This window comes from Mastigoproctus giganteus, chromosome 8 (genome assembly GCF_048544385.1).
Source record: "Mastigoproctus giganteus isolate SK-2022 chromosome 8, ASM4854438v1, whole genome shotgun sequence".
Lineage (NCBI taxonomy): Eukaryota > Metazoa > Arthropoda > Arachnida > Uropygi > Thelyphonidae > Mastigoproctus > Mastigoproctus giganteus.
The window spans coordinates 48,715,357-48,741,046 of NC_143582.1; the positions used below are offsets into that span (position 1 = coordinate 48,715,357).

A 25,690-nucleotide genomic window follows, 5' to 3' on the forward strand; every position below is an offset into this window, starting at 1 on the left:
CTAACCACCTTTGTAACTTGATTGCAGACTAGTTTATATCTACTGAAGGCTTCTGTATAAGTTGATAATTTATATGCATTCTATGCATTTTCCTCTGTCACATGTCTCATTAGTTCATTTGACATCCATTTAGGGCTAAGCTTTAAACACTATTTCGTAGTTGGTATAAAAAGCCTCATAGCTTCTATGATATGGAAGTTGATAGCCTAAATAAGTTTTAGGCTGAGCTGGACAGGTATTTGGAACCAACAGAGGGGTGAAATGGTTTTTTTTTTTTTTTTTTTTTTTTGTTAATGCTAATATCTTGCCTGAATGCTTCCTATTTAGAATTTTCAGTTAGTAACATCATCTGTTGGTCCCAATGCACAGAGTTTAACAACTCTGTGAAACCTTTATGGAAGAGTTCTCCCTTTTACTTGAGTAGATATGAGAAAACTTTTTTCCAACAGTTCATAATCTTTCTACAACAATTAATAACCCCCAAACTTTACTACCAACACTTCATTATAGGCATCAGCTTCCAAAAATCTGCAATCATAAAATAGGTCCCAACTTACCATATTGATGAATTTCTACTGTATATACAGTGTTTCAGTTAAAAGAAACTAGCATCTATCTTTATTATTTTTTAAAGATTTAATCTATTTATAGTCTGTACTTATTTTTTGTCATATTTGGGCTCAAATTTTTGAATCTGATATTAAATTGAAGCATATTTTCTATTTAGATCTTACAATTTCCAAATTTAAGTTTTTTCTATAAACTGCTTTTTTCCTTCCTTGGTTTAGTCTAAACACTGTCACTAGTGCAATTCTGTGAGGAACATAAAATGATTTTATTTGAGGTGGGGTGGGCAAGGTTGCCAAGTATGAGGAAGCAACAACTTTCAATCAACTAAATGCACACATTGAAGTGACCATCAACATTCAATAAATTTTAACCACTGTTTTTGTTTTTTCTTCAAATAAAATCAGTTTATATAGTTTTCAGAGGCACACCAACAATGGTTTTAGACTAAGACAAAGGTGGGTGGCAACAGCTTTCCCGCTGATAAAAAAAAAAGCAGATGATTATGAAAAATTTTAATTTATAAATTATGAAATCTAAATAACAATACTTAGTCCAATTTTAAAATAAAAATAAATATTTCTGCCAAAATATGGGGGGGGGGAAGTAGAGTTTACAAATAGATTAAACCTAAAAATATGCAAGAGAGAGAGACTGGTGCCTTTTAACTGAAACATCCTAAGTATTGTGCATTGCATTTTTTATTAGATTACATTACCAGCATTTTTTATTAGATTACATTACCAATTCCAATTCACTTTTAGCTAGCCTCAATTAACTGTTTTAAGCTTTACCACAGGCCACCACAATACTCTGGCAAACATATTGATCCCCTTGTTTTCAAATACATGATGTTCCAGAATAAAATAAAACGGATTTTTATTAATCACAGAGAGCTAGGAACAAAAATATAATAAGAGTTTTCAGTCAGCAAAAACTGTATATCACTGTACCATTATTGCTATCATGGTTATGCAAAGAATGGCATGGTTTCTATTTCCTGCATAATAAGAGCGATATATTTTTAGTGTTTCCATCACCAGTGGAAACCATATTGTAATAATTTTAAATCTAAAGAAACAATGCACGAGCAAACAAAATTCTGGTGTATAATTCTAAAAATCTGATACTATATTTCACATTCCAGTTGATTTAAATTAAGTAATATTAACTTTCATAATTTATATTTTATGTAAATTAATGAATAAAAAAAATATTCTTTAACCAACCAATATTGGTGTTGAAGATTCATCTATTTCTAATGTAAAAAAAAAAAACCTGTTTCACTGAATACAGATAAGCACATATAAAGTGGTGATCATGAATATTTACTATACTGACCTTCGATCTGCATCACTCTGTTAAGGCTGCAAAAAAAAAAAATCACTCTTGCTGTTGGTGTATGCAGCCCATCATGTACTAGCACAATTTTTCTGAGAGAGCTTACTTCGTTAAAAAAGTTTAAGCAATATATTACATTTAAATTTAACTGATTTTACTTAAATTATTTTTAATAATAAATTTTAAATAATTTTTAAAAATTAAAATAATGCTAAAATAATGAACAAACAATCTGAACTATTTCAAATTTCTTTATTCTTGTTTTGGAAAAAAATATAATGCACAACATAAAGTATACATCACTGCAACCACTTGTGTAACACTGAGTCAAAGAAGACCACTGACATTATTAATGATATCGATGAAGGTATATCACAATCAGGCTTAATGTCAAAGTTTGCAGATGATACAAAGGTAATCAGGGTGAGCTACTGCAACAAGATATAGGAAAATTGGGTCAATGGATTGAGAAATGGCAGTTGCAGTTTTAACATTGACAAATACAAGATATGGGTAGCAGTAATCCCAAAGTAGCTCATCAACTGTGTGGTACTAAACTCACAATAGTGGAAAATGATAAAAACCTGAGAGTAACTGTGTAGTCAGATATGAAATTCTCTGAGAAATGCTGCCAGAACGGCTCATGGGGCTTTGTCAATGATATACAGAAACTTTGCTAGCAGGGATAAGGAGGTGGTTATCCCTTTGCATAAGGCCATGGTTAGGCTGCATCTTGAGTACTGTATACAAGCCTGGGGGCCTCACTTTAGGAAGGATGCAGATTTGCTGGAATGGGTGCAGAGAAGGGTTTCAATTCTGCAAACTGCAGTGTTTCAAGACCAGGCACCTGCAGGGAGATCTGAGTGAGGTGTTTAAGGCCTTGAAAGGATTGAGTAAATTGAAATCGAATGGTATTCTTCCTCTTGCTGAGACTGAGGGGGCATTAATTTAAATTGAGGAAGGATGGTTGCAGGATAGACATGCAAAGGTTGCCTTCAGCCAGCAGGTGGTTGATTGTTGGAACAAGCTTTCATCTGTTGTTGTGGAAGTGAATAGTTTGAATAAATTCAAGAAAGCACTAGATCAGCACTTGCTTTCTTGCATCATTCTCCACTACTACTACTACTACTACTGCAATTTAAAAAAATAAATAAATTTTCATAATTACATGCCTTATACCAGTAGTTCCCAAACTACTGAGATCCATGGACCCTTTCAAATATCAAAAAAAGTTTGTGGACCCCTATATATATATATATATATATATATATACAGCAATAACTCACTTAGCAGGGCTTCAAACAGCACAGGTTTCAATATAACACGGATTTCAATTAAGTTTAAGTAAAAAATTTACTGTACATATTAAAACTCATTTAATAGCCTGGACACATACTCTACATATATGCTGTGTTGTCATAGCCTAGGTACGCTTACATATATGCTGTGATGCTAACTTTATTATCTCACATGCACATGTACCAAAAGCTCCCCTCAGGCAGTCAGCAGCAACATGCAACAGTGTTCAGTATTCTTAATTGCATCCTGCCATGATAGATTTTCAAACTTTTCATTTCACAATTTATTTTTTACTCCTTTAAATACAATCGAAAATATATCTGCATCTTGGCTAGAAATCACTGCCAACAACATGCGTTCTGTTTGGCAGCATGTTTCAGCCCGTTTGGCAAATGATTTCACTGGTTTTTAATTGCAAGTTCAGGCAAATCTCAAGGACATTGTGAAGATCGGAAAAGACTTGGGATTCAAAACTTTGGACACTGTCAATATATGTGAGTACACTGAATCATATGGAAATGACTTAGATGACGCAACTCTCCTTAAAATTGATGAGCAAACTGAATATGAAGAAGAGGAAAACAATTCTGAAGTGACACCAAAAGAATTTTCAACACCAAAAGAAGAATTGGAGAAAGTTTTTTGGGGGGAGGGGGTTGACATGGCCTGAGAGGCAATTATGAATGGAAAAACGAATATTGAACATAGCATCAAAATAAGGCAAATTTTACAAGATGGGATTCGATGCTACAAAGACTTTTACACCAGGAAAAAGAAGAGATGACTTCATTACTGAAATACCAAAATAAAAATAAACAATAAAGCTTTTTTTCTCATCTTTCATGATGTTACCGTTTCGTTAATAAAATTTTTGCAATATTTTTTATTTCAAATCCTTTTAATTGGCTATCAAGTGCAAATTGTTTATAAATTTATTATAATTTGTTTATAAACTGTTTCTCTGGTACTCATTCAATTAAAACCTATTATAATTATACCTCAGTTTCGGTACCAATTATCAGTGCAATGTGGGGTACTGCTGTATATATATCTGTGTGCGTGCATGTATACATGGATGAACACTGTGTTTTCTGAAAAGAAAATTCTAAGTTTTATGTTTAAAACAACTGAACTTTATTCTTATTTTTATATAAATATATAATAACTTTATCATCATTTTCCATACATAGAACGAATAATTTGACCAGTTCCAGAGGGTCCGTTTCGCGGATTCCTGTAACTGGTCCACAGACCCCAGTTTGGGAAACACTGCCTTATACTGATGAATAACAGATGACAATGCAAAGTGAGCAATCAAACGTTTTTAGCCTTTTAAAAAAAAACTGAAAGATGAAATTGGAATATCAATGTGTCAGCAAGGGTAATTATTTTTGACATGCCGCTAGATGGAACATCAACCACCTTCACCATCCTAGTTTTTATGAAAGAAAAAAAAAAAAAACACTATCTGCAACAGATAAATTATTAATCAAGCATATTTAAACAAGATACCATAAAATTGTTCTTTCAATGAATTAACTGCAAGTTCATTGCAAGAATTAAATTCATTAATTCTTACAATGACCAAAAAATATGTACATTTTTACCCTATAACACACATACCTTTAATGCTTTATTTTGTCGCTGAAGTTCACGACACAAACTTTCTAGCCTACTTCTTGCAAGCACTGTTCTATTATGTTCTGCCTGAAGTTGTTCTTTCTCTTTAGTTACTTGAATGCTACACCTTTCACTTTGCTTTAATCGACTCTCAGCATTCCTCTGTTCTTCAAGTAATTCAACATGTTTTCTACACAGAACTTGTAGTTTTTCTTCATATGTAGAATAATTATTCAGTGATTTCAACACTTGCTCTATAACAGTAATAACTGGTTTTATTATAGGTATAATAAGTAGCCAATTTTTTTATTTAGAAAATTAATTAACACCTTTATTTTAACAGATTCCATCCAAAACGACATTTATATTTCCAGAAATTTAAGTGCAAATGAAATATACCATTATTCCAAACTATCAAATTATTAGAACTGGATGAAGTAATTGCTAATATTGCTAGTGTGATTTGCCAAAGAAGACAAAATGATGCAAATATTAAAGTCAATATGAGGCACCATCAAAACACTCAAGAACTGACTTGCTATCTTGAGACTGTAGCTAGTTGCAGCTTATCACAACATGTTCAGTGACTCATTTAGAAATAAAAATAATGCACAAATCACCCAATCTGTAGTCAATCTGAATTAGTGTGCATTGATCTATTTACCCCTTTTTAAAATAAGTAATTTTACTGGGCAGTGAATCACATCAAATTTTGTTTCAAATTAGGGAAAAGCAACAGAAACAAATGTTAAAAACAGCCTTTTGAAAAAACTGCTATGTGTTATTCAAAGACTTTTTGGTGGTTTACAAAGATTAAAGAAGGCCACTTGCCCATCAAAAATGATGCTTGCTCTGGCTGCCCTTAACTTCAAAAAACAATTGATTCCAACTGTTCTTGTACATAATCTGATCATAGTGCCTGAAATTTAACAACAGTAGACTCTCGATTTTCCGGGATAGATGGTAAAAAACAAATCCTGGATAATCGATTTCCCAGTTAATCCAAAAATACGTAAGAAGTCCCCGAAATACGTAAGAGATACGTTCCAGAACTTCTTACTTCATCGAGTTTTACATAACTCGGGAATGACTAGTAACATATTGCTACTGTATTATTATTGGCAAATCTGAATTCAGCACAATACTTGTTAATGTTTGACCATTTTCATACATCCTTATTATTTTAATTCTCTGATCCAAATCGATCGCTTTCCTTTTCTTGGTAGATTTACTAGTAGCGCTGTCACTTAGTCGGCACCATGATAATGGTCAAAATGAAATTTTCTGTAAAGAACTTCACTGGGTTAAGGCGAAAACTCACTATTATCACCCTGGTCAAGCTCATATTTTACCAAAGCACATTTCTGGAGGTCACTGCCATAAAACAATAAAAACAATTTGCACTTTCTGGTTTATTGGGCTTTTCTGTTCGTGCATCTAATTATAAATGGGTAGTAAACTTGATCTTATTGCATTTGCAAAAATACCGATAGCTGGAATTCTGTGGGTTTTTACATTATTATGGTGAAATATGTGTTCCCTTCACTGAAATCTTCAGTCATAAAAAAAAAACCATAAATAAATTGTAAGAATTTTCTCTTCTTTCCTATTTTTTTTCTTGTTATTCGATCTCACTTCTGCAATTTGTGCGTGCCGTGATCGTCGTTTTTGATTGCTTATTAAAGCAATCAATAACGACAATAATAAGCTTAAAAAAAAAAAAAAAAAAAAAAAAAAAAAATGAGCAAAAAAAACCCGATGTAAATCCATAGTTGCGTAAGTCAGGGACTTACTGTATCGAAAAATATTCAGCAACCTACGTAAAAAATTACTAGGTACTATTTGCGTGTCCAATACGATGCTTCCCTTTATTTTTTGTGATGTCGATTTTAAATCTAATAGCTTCCCTTTATTTTTCACGATGTTGCGTATGATTTGGTCACCAACATTATAATGATTCATTAAAGATTTAACGGATGCACCGTTTTCAAACTTTTGAATAATTTCAAGTTTTTTTTGTTTAATTGAAAGTACAACTCTTTTGCATTTACCCATCATTTTTGCGATTTCTAAACAAAAAATATATATATTTATTATAAAAAAATTTGACACCCCTGACATAAATAACAAAACAAAATTTGTCTTTGTGTGGTGCGATGAAACAACAATCGACGCAACGCTCTAAATCAAACTAAACATTTGGTGTGTCTCTCTCTCTCTCTCTTTTTTTTTTTTTTTTTTGAGCGGCAGGTGTGAAGACAGCGGGGGTTGCAATATAATAGGCACATTAATCTCCCAATGAAGACTTATAACGCTGCTTCTTGTCACTTATTTACAACTTAAGAAACATCTGTTTATACATATTCTAGTTATTACTTGAATTTTATGATTTTTGGTTGATTTTTTTTTTTTTTTTTTTTTAAATTTGGAGTCTTGAAGTGTCCCGGTTAATCCGATCCCAGTAAATCAAGAGTCTGCTGTATATGCAAAGATGCTAGTAAAATTAGTATTGTTTGTGGGATATGTCAATAAATTTTAATAAAAGATTTGGGAATGCAGCACCAGCAAATTGCCATCAAGTTTTTACTCTACATCCTCATTGATGATCACACATAGTAAACAAATTGGGAAGAGCATGTAGTTACTACACAGATGAGCTCTACTGAGGATAAGTTCCTCAGTGTGGTACAGTTTGATCTCTCCAGTAGTACAGTTTGGTCTCCCGTGGTCAAGTTGGAAAACTCCTAAACCAAAAATCTGAAATGTAGCCAATTTTATTTAGTTATTGGGATTGTTTGGAGTCAAATTGTACCAAATGTCCTTTGCATACCAATAAATTAATTAAAATATTTCACATGGAAAAGCACCTCTATTAAATCTTTCTTACTTAAATGCAGTAAATGTTTTGGTTTTAGGGAGGTATAATTAATACCTAAAAGGATATTATTATATTAATACCACTCTTAAAATATTTCACATGGAAAAGCATCTCTATTAAATCTTTCTTACTTAAATGCAGTAAATGTTTTGGTTTTAGGTAGGTATAATTAATACCTAAAAGGATATTATTATATTAATACCACTCTTATACCATGTGAAATTTTAAACATTAATGGTTGCTTATTTCACTTAAAAATCTTCAGAAACACTTGGTCGTGCCTTCTTCTAGGAAGATACAATAAAGATGTCAAATTTGCATTACATTCAAATATTAGCATTAGCATTAGCATTAGTAGAGGCATATGATGCAAGAAAGCAAGCTTATTCAGCATCAGCCAAAAAAAAAAAAAAACCCTCTCCCATTTCACCCCTCCTTTCGTTCGAAATACCTGTCCAGTTGAGCTTTAAATTTGTTTAGGCTATCAACTTCAACAACAAGTGATGGAAGTCGGTTCCACCAACCAACCACCCGCTGGCCAAAGGCAAATTTCCGCACATCTATCCGACATCCGTCCTTCCTCAATTTGAATTTATGCCCTCTGAGGTGATTATTCTGAGAAAGATGAAGAATCCCATTGGCATTGAGCATGCTCAAACCATTCAAAGCCTTATACACCTCTATCAGATCACCTCGCCGGTGCCTAGTCTCCAGACTCTGTAATTTGCAAAACTTAAGCCTTTCTTCGTAAGAACAACCCTTTGTTCCATTTACTAATCTTGTTGCCCTTCTCTGTACCCGTTCCAGCAGCTCTACATCCTTCTTGAAATGAGGCCTCCAGACTTGTATACAGTACTCAAGATGTGGCCTAACCATTGCCTTATACAAGGGAATAATCACCTCCTTATCCCTGCTAGAAAAATTCCTGTATATCATTGACAAGACACCATGAGCTACTCTTGCAGCTCGTCTGCACTGCTCAGAGAACTTCATATCTGCCTGCACAATTACCCCCAGGTCCTTTTCATTCTCCACCACTGTCAGTGTAGTACCGCAGAGTTGATACATTGCTCTGGGGTTACTGTTACCCATATGTAGTACTTTACATTTGTCAATGTTAAACTTCATTTGCCACCTCTCAGCCCATCTGTTCAACCTTTCCAGATCCTGTTGCAGCAGCATAGCGTCAGTAGTGTCCTTAACGACCCTGCCAACCTTTGTATCATCTGCAAACTTAGACATTAAACTTGATATCCCATCATCAATATCATTCATAAACACCGAAAACAACAATGGACTCAACACTGAACCTTGAGGAACTCCACTAATAACATTAGTCCACGTTGAGCAGTGTCCATTGATTACCACTCTCTGTCTTCTGCCACTCAACCATCCCCTTATCCATAGCAGCAATTTGCCTCCAATGCCACACTGCTCCAATTTGTGCAGCAGTCTTCCATGTGCAACAGTATCAAAAGCCTTTCTAAGATCCAAATATATAATATCAAAGTTATTCCCTGCATCCAGTTCTTTTGTGACTACATCATAGTATCCAATCAAATTGGTCAGGCAAGACCTGCCCTTAACAAAACCATGCTGCGTCTGAACTATAACTGAATTCTTGTCTAGATGATCCTGCAGTGCTTCTTTAACCAGTGCCTCCATTAATTTACCTGGGTCTATAATTACTTGTGTCAGCCTTTGATCCTCCTTTGTGAATTGGGGTTACATTTGCACATCTCCAGTCTATGGGTACCTCCCCTGAGTCCAAAGAAGCTCTCATAATTATGGCTAGGGGTTTGCATACTTCCTCTGCTGCCTCCTTTAATATAACTGGATAGATCCCATCCACCCCAGGTGCCTTTTTTATGTTTATCCTCAACAATCTCTCCTCCACTTTCCTCTCAGTTATTACAAAATCATCCAGCTCACTGCCAATGTTTACTTTACCTACATCATTCTCCTTCCTGAATAACTCCTCATGCGTGAATGTAGATGCAAAATACTTGTTTAGATTGTTAGCCACCTGAGCAGGATCCTCAACTGTTGAACCATCAATATCCAGTGGACCAATCTGATTCATCCCTTTCCTTCTCGAGTTCAAGTATGTAAAGAACTCCTTTCTGTTTTTCTTTGCATCCTTTGCCAAGGATTTTTCATAGTCTGCCTTTGCCTGCCTAATCTCCTTTCTGACTTGGTTACAGACCAACTTATATCTATCATAGGCTTCCATGTCACCCATTAATTTGTATGTATCCCATGCATTTTTCTTCTCTGCCACATGTCTCATTAGTCCATCTGACAACCATTTAGGCCTAAACCTTGAACAATATTTCTTAGTTGGTATGTAAAGCCAGGTAGCCACCAAGATTAGTTCCTTGAATGCTTCCCATTTTGAGTTTGCTGTTGGTAACATCATCAGTTGGTCCCACTGTATAGAATTTAAATACTGTCTCAGACCATCATAGTCGCCTTTACGAAAACAAAAACCCTTCCCTTTACCTCTGATGGTAGTTACCTCCTTGAGTAAATCCCACTTCAACACACTGTGATCACTGCCACCTAGTGGTTCATTTATCTGCAGGTTCTTAATGCATGAAGAATCACTACTGATAATCAGATCAAGAGTATTGCTCCCTCTTGTTGCCTCACGAACATGCTGATGTAGAAAACAATCATCCAATAAATCCACAAAAGCCTTGCTAGTGTGCGAGTGACCAACCCACAAATTCCAGTCAATATCTGGGAAATTAAAATCCCCCATTATAAGACTCTCTGATTTACTGGCCCACTCTATTACCCTGTACAATATATTATTATACTCATCAGAGTCATTATATGATCACATCTATTGCATTGGTTCTCCAAGAACACATTATTCATGCAATTACCAGTCTAGAAAATTATTTACCAGAACAGTTTGAACCAATTTTAGAATGGTTTACCAATACGTATATAAGATGTCTCAAAAACAATAGTACCAGAGCTGCACCAATATTTCCCTCTAATATTTGGTCTGTATACCAACAAACATTAAATGAAAGCGATAGAACAAACAATTTTGCTGAAGCTTGCCACCACAAACTACAGTTAGCCTTTGGTAGTAGTATTGCTCACCCTACTTTGTGGATTTTTATAGATAAGTTAAGGAAAATTCAAAAAACTTATAATACAGATTTCGAAAGAATTATTGCCAGCCATGAATGTCACAGAAACGATCACTATGAAAAAGCTGACCACAGAATTTTAAATAGGGTCAATTACTATAATGGGCAAAATATAATAGAATATCTTCAAGGTTTTTCCTACAACTACAATATGGATTAAAAAAGTAAAGGATTTGTAGTTTTATAGTTTATTTTCCAGGATTGTTAAAAAAAATTCAAAGATGTATATTTAACTATACAAATTCTCTTCTAATAAGCATGTGTGTTCTTAATAAATAACATATTGCAATAGTATATTTGACTTAACAAATTACCATTAATAAATTTATAATAACCCTAAATGAAAACATGTACAGCCACTCCCCAACTTACATAAGGGTTGTGTTCCGTGGAACTCTCTATGTAAGTCGAATTTTATGTAAGTTGGAATTTCCCTAAATGCTTATGCAGCACTCGCAACTATGAGTGCTGAATATGATTGAAGCAAAACAGAAATATTCGACGAACATGTAAATAGAATTATTTATTAAATTTTTTATTTCATGTGCAGGAAAAATTACAAAAGTGTACAAAATTACAAAAATTTCAAAATTATAAAAGAGAGACGAGACAGGCATAACGTCACAAAGTTTTACCTTTCGAGTGTAATTTCCAGAATTAACTCTCCAGCTGCTAAGCATGCTGCTGTGGAAGTTGAGGGCTGTGGAGATTTAGAAGGGGTTTTTCCCAACACATCACAAAATTTCACTGCAGTGAGTGCAGAATCGGCACTGGCAACTTCACCGCATACTTTAATGTTTTGGAAACCAGCGTGATGCTTGAACCTATTAAACCACCCATTGCTTGCCACGAACTTGGCTTGGGGTTTGCCATACTTATCCTTAATATCTTCATAAATACTTCTTGCTTTTGCTCAAAAGGCCATTGGACTCAGGGGCACTTGCTTCTGAATCCAATTTTCCATTCATATTATTAATAGCTTTTCCATCTTTGATATAGCACCTGAACGGTGTTTTCTGATCACTGTTGATCTTAAATGCATTGATCCTTTAACATGTTCTTTTATACACGCACTGTCCCTTAAAATAGTATTCACTGTTGAAGCAGTGAGACCTAATTCCATGCAATAGATGACAAACTTTGTCCTGCTTCGTACTTCTTAATTAATCAACGGAAAGTGCAAGCACTGCCACCACATGCACTTTCCATTGGCCGTTTTCTCTTCATCATTGTAATAAGTAAATAGGAATGAAGAGAAGATTCTGAAAATTTATGTTTTTTATATGATTGAGGATTTCAGTGAAGGGGAACACATTTCACCGTAATACTGTAACGTAAAAACCCACAGAATTCCAGTTATCGGTATTATCACAACATCAATAAGATCGAGTTTACTACCCATTTATAATAGACTGCTCCAACAGAAAAGCCCAGTAAACCGGAAAGTGCAAATTGTTTTTACTGTTTCATGGCAGTGACCTCCAGAAATGTGTTTTAGAAAAATATTACAAAAGTATTCAAAATTGATTCTTATAACGGAACATATGATAACAATGAAAGTGTAGTGCAATTTCCATTATAAAAATGACCTTTTAGAGAGATAAATGACTTAGTTTATAGCGAAAATTTCAACCTCCAAGGTCTTGGAATGAATTACCAAAAAAAAAAAAAAAAGAAAAAAAGTGTCATTGGGTTCACATTATGACAGCTTCACAATACCTCCATTTATTTCTACGAGATACAAAATATGTTTGCACCATTTTTTTGTTTGCATGGCTGGCAAAAACTTACATAAAGTCGAATTTCTGTAAGTCAAGTATTAAGTAAGCTGGGGAGTCACTTTGCTTATTGGAGGCTTGAAGTGGTGAAACCCATGTTTAGTCTCTAGAGCAAAGTTTCCGGCATCCCCCCCCCCATACTTCTCCTTCAACCCATGCACGGTACTAAGTACTATAGGTTTTGATACCTTTCGTGTTTGGGGTTTTCATTAAAATATATATATATATATATAATTTTCTTTTTAAAAATAATTTTTGTCGCTGAGTTTACGTGCCGTGTTGTCGCGTACTCGTGCATACAGTGTGTGGCAATAAAGTTCCTGGATTGATGCAGTAAAAAAAAAACACAAGGTGAAGGAGGAGTTCAAAAATGGCTTTATTTGTATTCAATGTAATCATAACCTGATTAAATGCACTTATTATACAGTTCTAAAAGTTTCTGAAAAAAGTCAGTAAAGGCATCTGAAGAGGTGATGTTCAGCTCAGCGGTTATATTTTTCTTTATGTCCTAGCATCCTGAAATCTCTTTTATTTATTTCCTTGGGGGGCAGTTTTCACCTGGGAAAGAAGGAGAAATCTACTGGTGTTAGATTGGAAGAGTAGGGTGTATGGTTGATCTGTATAATACAATACAATACCACATTTCATCAGAAATGTTTTCACAAGTGTAGCATGGGCATTGTTGTACAACAAAAACTAGCTGCCTTTCTCTCAAAATTGTGGCCTCACTTGGGAAATGCACTTCAAGTCTTTGAAGCACTTGTACATAGAACAAAGTGTTGACTCTCTCCCCCCCTTCAGGTACCTATTCTTTGTAAATTACACCCTGTTTGTCAAAAACATGATCAGCATTCTTGATCCTGGACTTCTGTAAACAAAACATTTTGGGCCTCTGTGGTAATTTTGAAGTCCACTGCATGTTCTGATACTTTGTCTCTGGGTCGTATTGAAACAACCAACACTCATCTCCAGTGACAATACAGTTGAGGAAATTAGGATTGCCTCGACAAGTCTGGATGATGTCTTCACATGATGACACTCTTCATCCTTCTGCTCATCTGTGAGGCATAAATTTTGCAGACATTCCTTTTCCCTAAATCTTTATGTAGAATTTGATGAATTGTCTCCTTATTCATATCCAACTTCATTCTGAGGGTCAAACGACCATCTGTTGCCACACTTTCCCCAAACCTTGGCAACTTTGATGGTCGCCCACTTCTTCGGTCATTGCAAACACCTTCACTCTGAACCGCTTGTGCCATTTAAACACACTGCTGTTTGAATGGTATAACGTTTCGTCACCATAAAAATTTTAATACATATTTTAATACAATTTTTCATTAGCAGTGGTAACACGGAATGTTACCACTGCTAATGAAACTGGTTTTTACTTGCAACCAGTGTGCAGAGATTGTCCAGTCTACTGGACAATCTCTGCACACCTCAACAATCTCTGCACACCTGGACAATCTCTGTGCAGAGATTGTCCAGTCTACCGGACAATCTCTGCACCACTATCTGTTGGAGGATATTTTGAATTACAAAATAACACTAACTTTTATTTTCAAACTCAATGAACATGACTGTAACAGCACCAGTCCGAAACACTGTCACACCTCATATGGCATCTTAGTTTTAAAATTAAGAGGGAAAAAATTTATGCACCTATGTGGAGGACAATACTTAAAAACTAAAAAATACATAACTTCATATTATGCTATTTCTCAAAAGAGGAATTAAGTATCCACAAAAAAAAAAAAAAAAATTGCTAAAATGCTTTTGCACTTCAAGTGCTAAAATAAAGAGGTTAGGATACTGTTATTTGGACATTGCTGGTGTCTCAAAAATTTTTTTCAGATTAAAATTTCTACTAATCACTTGTAAATCATAATTGGCTTGCTTCCAATTTTTCAGTTTCATTTTCTGCCTACACCAAAGTGTACAACAATTGTAAAGCAGTTATTAAATCAGTCCAAACTAGATTTTGAACAGGCTAAGAGTAGACAACTTGCTTCTTGTCCTAATGGTAGCAAAGTATTCTGGTCTCTCATGTGTACTGTGGTCTTCCGACACAAGGATGTCAGAAGGATTTTGACGAATCTTGATGCTAAGAAAGCCCCAGGTCCTGATGGTATTCCTTCACTTGTTCTCAAAACCTGCTCTTCTGAACTTACTGCTGTTCTTTGCCACCTTTTTACACTTTCTTATTCCAAAGGTGTTTTTCCTTCTGCTTGGAAATTTGCTCATATCGAGCCAGTTCTTAAAAAGGGTGACAAATCACTCCCATCCAATTTTCATCCCGTTGCAATTACTTCTACTCTTTCTAAAGTAATGGAGAAAACAATTAACTGCCAACTCAACTATTTAGAAACCTTCCGTCTGATCAATGATCGCCAGTATGGATTCCATCAGTGTCGATCCACTGGTGATATTCTGGCTTATGTTACCCATTTTTGGACAAATTCAATGGAAAAGTTCAGTGAAACATAAGCAGTTGCCCTTTACATCTCAAAGGGTTTCAATCGTGTTTGGCATAAAGGTCTTCTAAACAAGCTTCCATCTTATGGTTTGCCAACTGTTTTTTGTAATTGGTTATCAAGTTTTCTCTCTGACCACTCACTGAGGGTAATTGTAGATAGCTCTGTCTTCTAACCTGTCCACCAATGCTGGTGTCACCCAAGGTTCAGTTCTTTCCCCCACTCTTTTCCTCTTGTATATTAATGACCTGCTTCCATTGACCACAAATACTATCCATAGTTTTGCTGATGATAGCACATTGCATTCCACTTTGAGAAACATCACCCTATTCAATCTGCTTCAACTTCTCGAATATCCACTACCAATTCCTTAAACGATGATCTCCAGGTAATTCTCTAGTGGGGCAAAGACAACTTAGGTGATTTCAATCCTTCTAAAACTCAGTCCTGTCTTATATCTCACAAAAAAGGATTCTCTGCTCCTATGCTTATCTTTGGTGACACTGCAATTTCTAGGCAAGATGATATATCTCTTTTGGGGATTACCCTGACTTCTTCTCTCTCTCTCTCTCTCTCTCTCTCTTGGCACGAGCATATTACAAATATTGCTTCCTCTGCATCTAAAAAACTTGGTTTTCTCTTTCACTCTCGGTGTTACTTTTCTTCCAAACAGCTGTTCACTGTACAAATTGCAAATCTGCCCTACCATGGAATACTGTTCCCACATCTGGGGCTGTGTTCCAAAACCTCTCTCAGGCTTCTAGATTCCATTCAGAACAGGGCAATTAGGTAAATTAATGACTCATCTCTAACACAGTCTCTCCACTCTCTACCTAATATATGTTCTGTTTCTGCTGCATGCTCTTTCTATAGATACTTCCATGGGCACTGTTCTTCTGAATTGGCTTCTATAATTCCCGCTCTCTCTCTCTCTCTCTCTCTCTCCCTTTCAAAACAGTCTGAGCACGTGCCAACATCCATTTTCTGTCCAACTCCAAACTCATAGAACCAACTTTTCATCATAAATAAATAAATAAATAAATAAATAAATAAATTTTCTGTTTATACTCCGGCACGACAACCAAGTCAGTAGAGTTTACAATAAATCGTCAATACAAATATTTATCGTATTTAGTGGTCACGGGCTTGAACCCAGGTCCACTCAAGGAACGCGTGCTATGCACTCTCGCTCCTGACCACTGGGCTACGTCAGGCCATCCTTGTTTATTCATTCAACTGCCATTTTCTGGAACAACCTTCATATGTATTCCCTGAAAATTAGTGTCTACAGAAATTTAAGTCTAATATCAACAAATATCTTTTGTCTTCTCAACCTCCAACTACTATAGGTTCTAATACCTCTCGTGTTTGGGTTTTTCATTAAAAAAAAATTCATTTTATTTTAATAGTACTCGAGTTTGTTCCTCATCTGTATGTGTGGTTGCCCTGTGGAAGTATGTTTGTAGGCCAATTTGTATATTGTGTAGCTTGAAATATTCAATATAACTCACAGGGTAAATCCTGCTTCCATTGCCTAAGACTGGCCAACCACAGCCTCAATTGAAGAGGACTTTAGAAATTCCTCCAGCTAGCTGTTGTTGTTGTTATTTGGTTTTTAGGAGCATTAGCAACTAAGGCCATATTGCTCCGGGGATATGCTGTGGTCATTCCCTGACCTTTCCGCATCCTCCGTATTTGGTGGTCACGGGCTCAAACCCCGGTCTAATCAAGAAGCGTGTGCTATGCACTGCTGCTCCTGCCCACCTGGCTACAGAGGTGCCTCTCCAGCCTGCAACGGGAATCCAACCCAGACCCCAAATGAGTGGCAGATGGCAACGTACCATTCTGAGTTGCCCAGACAATTGTTTTACAACATTACTCCCTTATGATTTTGCTATTATTTGTGAAAATCAACACTTTTCCTACTAATGCTGGATGCAGCAATGGGATATTATAGGCTGCTGCAGTCTATTCAGGAATAATAAGATATTGTGTTCTACCCACATTTAATTAGGGATGGCCAAAGAATTTGGCATATTTGAAGAAATTGTGAAGATTGCTATTTAAAATGTCCATGGTGGCCTACCTGGTTCATAGATTTTTATTAGATTGAAAGTTATAAGCAATATTCTTCAGTTATGGAAAATCTTGATATCAGGACTGAAATTATACTGTAATCAGTGAATATGGGAACGAGGGAAAAGCTTGGAACAACTAGTGTTTGCCATGTAATTTTTCATTGTGAAAGAGTGTTTTCTGTTTGAAGAATGATCCATTACTGCTTTGCATCAGGATCGATAAAGCAGTACTGTTGCTGCTCCTAAAGTGAAATTCAATAGACCTACTATTCTAAGAGCCACCCAAAGATAGAGGAAAATCCATTAATCATTTATCTCATGTGGGTAGATCAGCATATTTAATGGCTTGTGATGAGGTGTTATGAAGGATTACATAAAAGGACAGGAAGAAAATGTCCACTTTGCTGCTTCAAGAACAGAAGGTTATTCTTCTGCTTTTCAGTAATCACTTTCTGCTGAATTTATAAATTATAAAGCAAACAGAAAAACAAGAAGTTGCTTCTTTCCCTTCCTATTGAAAGGAATGGAACAAAATGGAAAGGACAGGACAAACTAACTAGCTGGCCATTATTCATGCATGGTATCATATTATTACTCACACTTTTTATTAAACGTAGTACAACCATATTAAAAAGTTTTGGTTTTTATGGTGCATGGGCGACTAAGGCCATGATGCGCCAAGTGCAATATTAAAATAAGACAGGTTAAACAAACAGTAATATATCAATATGTATAAATGGTTAAAAGTAAATTTAGATAAAAATAATATCTGATAAAAGAAATATACATAATGCATATTAAAAAACCATATTAAAAAGTGCTTATCATAGAAGATCATGGATAATAAAGACTGAAAAATGCAATAATAATACATTTCTAATTATGTGATGATATTCTGCAATCAATTTCTGCATGTACTATAGGTTTGTGAGTAAACAGATTTGCTTAAAATGGTGATAATCATTTTCTATAGCCTTTAGAGACAGGGTTAGCAACCAACTATCTAATACCAATTGAGAGTTGATGATTTTATAATACCTGAAAAGAACATGGAAGAAAAATTGCTGCAATTAAAAGTGAACAAAGCACTTGTAGCAGATGGAATCTACCCGTTATATTAAAAGAAAGAGGTAAAATAGGTAGTCAAAATTTTAGCCATAACAATGAAGGCATCCTTAGATTCGGAAGAATTCCCTACAGACCAGAGCTGTGTATCTCTATTCACAAGGATGGTTAAAAAGGTGAAATGGGTAACGAGAGAGCTCTGTTTTTACTCACTTCACCCTTTTGCCTACTTAAGTTTGAGCTTTGTTTCAAGGGAAATAATGGAATTGATAGAGAAGTAATGCAAGTTAATCTTGATAGGAGTGAAGCCATATGGCAATTTCAGCATGGATTTGTTAATGATTTGTTGACGATTATGATTAAAATATCATTATAAAAACAACTGAAAACTTTTTTCATCCCTCCATATTTTCTCTTCCACAAGCCATTTTCTCTTCCATAAGAATAGAAGGTAGAACAGGCCTTCAGAATGTAATACTTCAGTTCTGTGGCCACCTATCTGAGTATGCCAGCAGGAATTACACTCAATGATGACTTTGCAGTAGATGACTACATTGCCATTGCACCAATTTTAACTGAAAACAACAGTGGATATTGTTAGGCTTAGAATACAAGTAGATTTTGTATATAATTGATGATTTCTGTTAGTTTTCCAAATATCTTTCAGTTTTTGCAGGAAAGTAACAGTGCCATAGTGATAATGATGAAATTTCCACACAAAGCACTTCTGACATTCTTGGAATGTTAAAAAGTATGCACTGTTTTCTGAACATTCACTTTTCCAAATTATTCACATGAAATGGTGGATAATTTAAATAATTTGTTACAAAGAAAACTGCTGACAATACCAATCAGAAAAACATGGATTTCTTTACTAAAAGATAGCATTTCAGAGCCTAATATAGAAAGAAAATTTCATTTGATTACTGCACTGTACAATACAGTACAATATATGTATGTAAATTTTTTTGTTCATTTAATTGATGTGATATTTATTTTATTAACTATATCTCATAGCATTATGAATTTCACTTTGATTTGAAAAATCAAAAATTTCCATAATGCAAATACAGTTAAATACAAAATTCAGATAGCATGAAAAATTGTTAGTCCTTAGCATTTTGTTTTAACCAGGTTCCACTTTAGTTTACATAAGGGACCAAAGAAGAAGAGTGTGAGTGAGTGAGTGTGTGTGTGTGTGTGTGTGTGCACGTGCACACACACTTCAAGGTTTAATCAATGCATTATCAAAAAAAATCACCCATATAAGCAGCTTCTCCTGACTCTACAGACATACTGCCTCCATCAACTGTTTTTACAAGTAATAGCTGTTGTTTTCTATATTTATGACAGCTTAAAATATGGGAGAGCATGGCTCTTTTAACAAGGTACGAGACAAACTGGCTTACAAAAGCAGACATTGAAAAATTCATGGGAATTTGGATCCAAAAGTTGAAAGTGAATCAAATAATACATATATATATATTTATATATAGCAGATATTACTGCAAAGAAAAAACAAGTAATAATGAATTTTTATTTTTTTATGATTTTATGATGTTTTAATATTTTTATTACTTTTTTCCAATTAAAAAAAATCATTTTTTTAAAAATTTTTAATCAATTTTGTCATGAAATTTTGATTTTACTTTTGACAATAATTCTACTCAAATGTTTAGCTATACAGTAATACCCCGAAGTTACGCGATAGGTGGGTCTGACGAAAATCGCTTAAGTCGAATTCGCGTAAGTCGGGGTACAACTTTGCATATAAATACATATAAAATTTGTTTAATTGGGACCAAGGACTAACAAAAACACTAGTTTAGAAGAAAAATATTAATAAAATTGCAGTTCTTTATACATATTAATACAAAATATGTATTAAAAAAATAAATGACTTACGTAAAAAAGTTATTTCGATGTCGATGGCTTCATAAAATCTAACAAATTCATCTGACGACACAGCGCCTTCTTTTTTTCACGCAGAATTTCTTCGTAGCAAGCTAATAATTTTTTTATTCCTTGCTTTGTAGCTATAACGCGTTCTTCATTGGAGTCTATGTTTTCTAAAATTTTTAAGCCCTTTACAATTGAGTCCTTTTCAATTTTCAGCCTGTCAAGTTTGCAATTGTCATGTTCTTTTCGCCGTTGCTTCATTTAGGCCTGTAGCACATGCAATATCACATGGTCTTTCATTTCGCTCAAAGCGTTTCACAATTTCATATTTTTTCTTTATCGACAGAGGCGGACTGGCCATAAGCCTTACCGGGGAAACCCAGGTGGGCCGGTGTGATTTTGGCCATAAACCATAGTATGAGGCCACCACAAATTTTCCCGGGTAAGAATTTTTGACCCAGTCCACCTCTGTTTATCGATAATTGCTTTTCTTTTTCTCTCTGAATCTGCAGTGTCTTCACCAGTACACTTCCTTTTCACACCTTTTAAGTATTTTACTCACTTTTAGGGAATAAAGCACAATTACAAAACGAGGAGGCACGCTTGATACGCATAAACAAAGCTGCGCGCATGTAGCAACTAAATAAACAACACCATAAAGGCAGAGATACACTATTAACACCTCACATTTCTAGGGGTTACTACCATAAAACAATAACAATCCAGTTGCGTTTCTGCTAGTGGAATCTGTTATAAACTGGTAGTAAACTCGATCTAATTGCATACCGATAGCTGGAATTGTGTTGGTTTTTACGTTATTATGGTGAAATGTTTTTCCCCTTCACTGATATAAAAAACATAAATACATTTTCTGAATCTTCTCTTCATTCCTATCATGTTGCATACGGTTGGGGTGATTCTGCGTTCGACTGCCATTTCTTGTAAACACAAAGGTGAATCGTGCATAAGCCAATTCAGTTCGTGTTATATTATAAGCTATCGTTACCGTATTTATAAAGAGTGTATGATCGAATTCATGTAGTGTAAACAGGTGTTATACAAGGACTGACCGTATACGGCTCGACCGACGCGATCCATTTCTCTCGTGAAAACGATGTAATTTCCGACAAAAGTTGAGCATGAATTAGAACGCACACATATAAATACGACGGTTGGAATACAAATTCTTGTATATGTGTGCAGCTCATGCGCAGTAAAGTTGAATTTTGTTCATCTTTCGCTCTCATTCTCCGCCATCACACCGTATATCGATAACATATGAAAAACGACCTTGAAGATAGTGGGCGGCAGTGTTGCCAAACGAAAAAATCAAGAACCGCGTAACTCCGAGTTCGCGTAAGTCGGGGTATTACTGTACAGTAAAAATAATACATAAAAGCATTTATGAACACAGTTTTCGAATTTTTATAAACTCCTGAATTCCCCAAAAAAATTCACTTCTGCCGGTGGGTACACAGTCCAGAAACCCAATTGTGAAAGGTTAATAATTGAGAATTAACGCTATAATATTGATACTACTTTAATTTGATTACTTTTTAATTTAATTAATTACACAGCATATGGCACACAATAACTATTATGTCAAGATTAATGAAACTCTTAATTAAAAATTGTGGATGGATGACAATAGTTTCAAGAACTGAAAAATACAAACCAACAGTTTTTTCTCCCTTTTTCTTACTAACACTGCTACTTTTCTGAACCTTTTTAGGCGACTTTTCAGCTTCACCTAAAGATGAACTTGACTGAAAGAAATGGGAAGGGGGGGGGGAAATGATAGACTTTCAATACCAAAAATAATATCAAATTTCATTTTCATTATTTGAAAACAAGATATAAGATTTTTTTCTTTTTTAAATTTTTGTCAATTCATTAGATATATTCAGAAACACAACGATACATTTCTTATAAAACCTGCGATTATAAAACTTATAAGCGTTAGTACGGGCTTGAATTTTGCAATGGGACATGTTTATCAATTTTACATATCAATAAATGTTTCAGTGATACTCTGAACATACAAAAAAAAAATTAAAGGGACAGAGTTTAGTAAAAGTAAAAAAGAGTTTTAGTAAAAAATTCAAGTCACAAAGTTTTTAGTGAAACTGGGCATATGTGCCACAGGCATTTTGAACAAGCTGAAAGAGATTTAAGATGATGCAATAGTGAGATCATATATTCTGAATAGGTCAATACGCTTTCAGACAGGAGAGTGAACATTATGGATAGTGTCAGAATGCCCATCAACTTCCAAAATTCCAATATGAAAAACATTAGAAAACTGTTTGTCCTCATTGATTAATTATAATAGTCAGAATGAAGTTGCTAAGGTGAACTGAAACAGTAAGACAGGCTAATCATAACCAAAATCTGAACATGAGAAAGCTATATACTGAGAAGGTTCCAAAGAACTTGAGTATCAAAAGAAGGTTCTGGGTTTGTTCTGATAACTTAAAATACACTTACGTGGAACTTGAGTAGCAAAAGAGGGCTCCAGGTTTGTACCAATCACTGTCAAAACACACTCACACGTAATGATTTAATATCATCACAAGGTATAAAAGTGTAAAATTGGAAAATAAATCCATAAGAAATAAAATTTTTTGCCAGTCTAGTAGTAGCTGAAATAGGATGTAAGTTGGTTTACTAAACTTATATGGTTTTAAAGTTGTCGCTTTAAATGTAATTTCCTCACAAAATCAGAACTACCATTTTTACAATGTAAAAATAACCTTATACTGACTTACACCAATCTTTCTAAACAGTTTATAATTTTTGCTTAGCATGATAATGTTTTGCTCCTTGTGGTCACTCTTGGAACTAATAACTCAGTTTACTTGTAAAATAAAAGGAAGCAAAGTTAAGTAACAATTATGTGGGTAAATCATTTTTTAAAATTGGTAACTCATACCACTTCTATTTTCTCTGCCTGAACTGTAGGATTAGCAATGCTGTTTCACAGTGTTTGATTTTTTTGTCAAATAACTATATAACAAGAAAACACGTGATTGGAGAGCATGTGGGGGAGGAATAGTTACAATATGCTTATTCTCAACACAAAATTTGTAAATGTAGATAAGTTGGACTTGACATGTGGATTGATGGTAACTTAGATCCAGTGCTTTTTTTTGTAAAAAAAAAAAATAGGTGCCAGTACTCATTTTTTGCTGTCAGATAAAATTGAAAATTAAAAGGACGTGAAAAGTACAGCACTCTAAAAAATTATTTCCTGATATTGTTACTTTAGTATATGTTTTTGGATTAAGAACAACAAATTAAGTATATTAATTGTTTATTAAGCATAAATTAATTATTTAAGCACAGGCAACCCTTGTATAACACGGTACTTCTACAACACAGTTTCGCTCTAATACGATTGATAAATTGCGGCAATCCTCACACAACACAGTACTTATATAACGTGGTTTTGCTCTAACACGGTTACAGAATTTCAGTAAATCTTGCATAACAGGGTATTTTTGAGCTTTTGTGCAGGGGAAACCCTGCTATTAAGTTGGATGTAATTTTTCAACATTTCCACTCTTTGAATGCCGGCGGTTGACTCGTAGTCAAAGAAAACTGAGAAATCCCTGTATTTTATTTTGTTGGGAAATCCCCATGTTAAGTTCTGTGCTATTGAACTTGTGGAAAATCTAGATTTCCAAGTTTTATTACTATTGGATAGCACCACCAGGCCATCCAAAAGATTTAAGTCATCCAAACGTTGAAGTTATGTTCCTACCACTACAGTTGTACTAGGTTAATACAACTTCTTTCATTCAGCCATTAGATCAAGACATCGTTATATCGACCTTTAAATCTCATTACATCAGAAAATCACTACAATGGATTTTGGAAAAAATTGATTCCAAATCTACTGAAGTGATGGAGGCATGGAAACATTTCTCAAATGTGAACTGTATTAAGTGCGTGTGGAAAAATGTATGGCCAGAGTCAGTTCATTCAGGATATATGGTTGAACTGGCCAAAAACGGAATTGGAGCCAGTAGAACTTGCTACGTTGGTAGGAGGGAAAGGTTTTGATGATATGACTACTGAAGCTCTCATGGGTAGCACAGTGGATACAATCGCCCTCCTCCCCACATTGGGTGGAAAAGAACTGAGTTCGAATCCCGTCAATGATGGGTCTTTTTCACAATGTGGCTAAATTAGTCAGGCTCAGGCGAGGGTAGTATGATTCTCCCCCGGAAACTTGGGTTTTTCGTCCAGCAAACAGAAAATCAACATCAGGACACACAATTTACAGACAATATACACAGAGTAACATGGCCTTAGATGCTGATGCTCCTAAAAAAAGGTGTGATTACTGAAGACATTCAAGAATTACTGGTAGAAAAAAGAGGCTGGCAAAGTGCATTTGGTGGAAATGGCATCAGAGGTAAACCAAATCAATTCAGAGGATGACAGTGCAGATAAACTATAATCATCCAAATTTTACACTAAAAAGCATACGGGAAGGCATAAAATTAGCCGAGCAGTTAGAATATTATTTTTTGAATGCAGATTCTTGAATGAAAGGAGCCCAAAGTTCAAAGGGGAGCTTCAAAAATGCTTAGTTCCGTACAATGAAATTCACAAAGATTTATCAAGCAAAAGCAAACAAACCCAGATTACCGATTTTTTAAAGAGAGTAGAAGATACATGAAATCTAGAATGGTGTATTGTTGTTAGTTTTGTTAACGAAATAGTGTAGTTTTGTTAGTTTTTGAAACGGAACCCTCCTTTTTGTACTTTTTCTTAGTCCCGTATAACACAGTTCGCACAACACGACATTTTATAGGAACCTAACTACTGTGTCATACGAGGGTTACCTGTATATAAAAAAATAAGTTAAATGTGAATAAAATAAGTAATAAGTAAAAATAATTTTATAATAAAGTTTTTGTAGAATATTCCAAATTTTTATCAAGTTCTCATCTGACACACTATGCCGACTTCTTTTCTTCTGTTTGTGTCTGTTGCTGAATCACGTTTTCAGAGTAGCCACGAATCAACATATTTGCTGGATTGAAGTGTGTCACCGGTGGGCCTACAATTTTAAGAAATAGTAGAGAAGAAATTGTTTTTGTCATCAACGAAGCCCTGGTTGGGCTGACAATCAGATCCATTTGTGAAAATCCTCGTTCACATTCACTGATGAACACTCTGAGTATGATACCAATTTCATCGATGAATGTGAACAAGGATTTTCACAAAGTGAAAGAGTGCTGTACGTTTCACGTCCTTTTAATTTTCAATTTTATCTGACAGCAAAGAATGAGTACCAGTACCAGCACCTATTTTTTTTTATAAAAAAAGCACTGGATCTAAGTTACCATTATGTCAAGTCCAACATATCTACATTTACAAATTTTGTGTTGAGAATAAGCATATTATAATTTTTTCCTCCCCCACATGCTCTCCAATCACGTGCTTTCTTGTTATATAGTTATTTGACAAAAAAAATCAAACACTGTGAAACAGCATTGCTAATCCTACA

The 25,690-nt window shown here is 34.8% G+C and overlaps 1 protein-coding gene across 2 annotated transcripts in view; it reads right to left on the minus strand.

Annotated features, from left to right (window-relative positions):
* Positions 1 to 25,690, minus strand: part of LOC150081521 (beta-taxilin-like) — a 172,401-nt gene that overhangs the window by 100,919 nt on the left and 45,792 nt on the right. For both annotated transcript variants that reach the window (XR_016547307.1, XM_090380003.1), the window contains exons 3-4: positions 21,845 to 21,935; positions 4,831 to 5,081 (exon numbers count right to left, since the gene is read on the minus strand). Coding sequence is in view for 1 of the 2 variants with exons in the window: in XM_090380003.1 (XP_090236129.1) it covers positions 4,831 to 5,081; positions 21,845 to 21,935 (342 nt within the window). In the remaining variant the exon portion in view is untranslated. The remainder of the gene's footprint in view (positions 1 to 4,830; positions 5,082 to 21,844; positions 21,936 to 25,690) is intronic.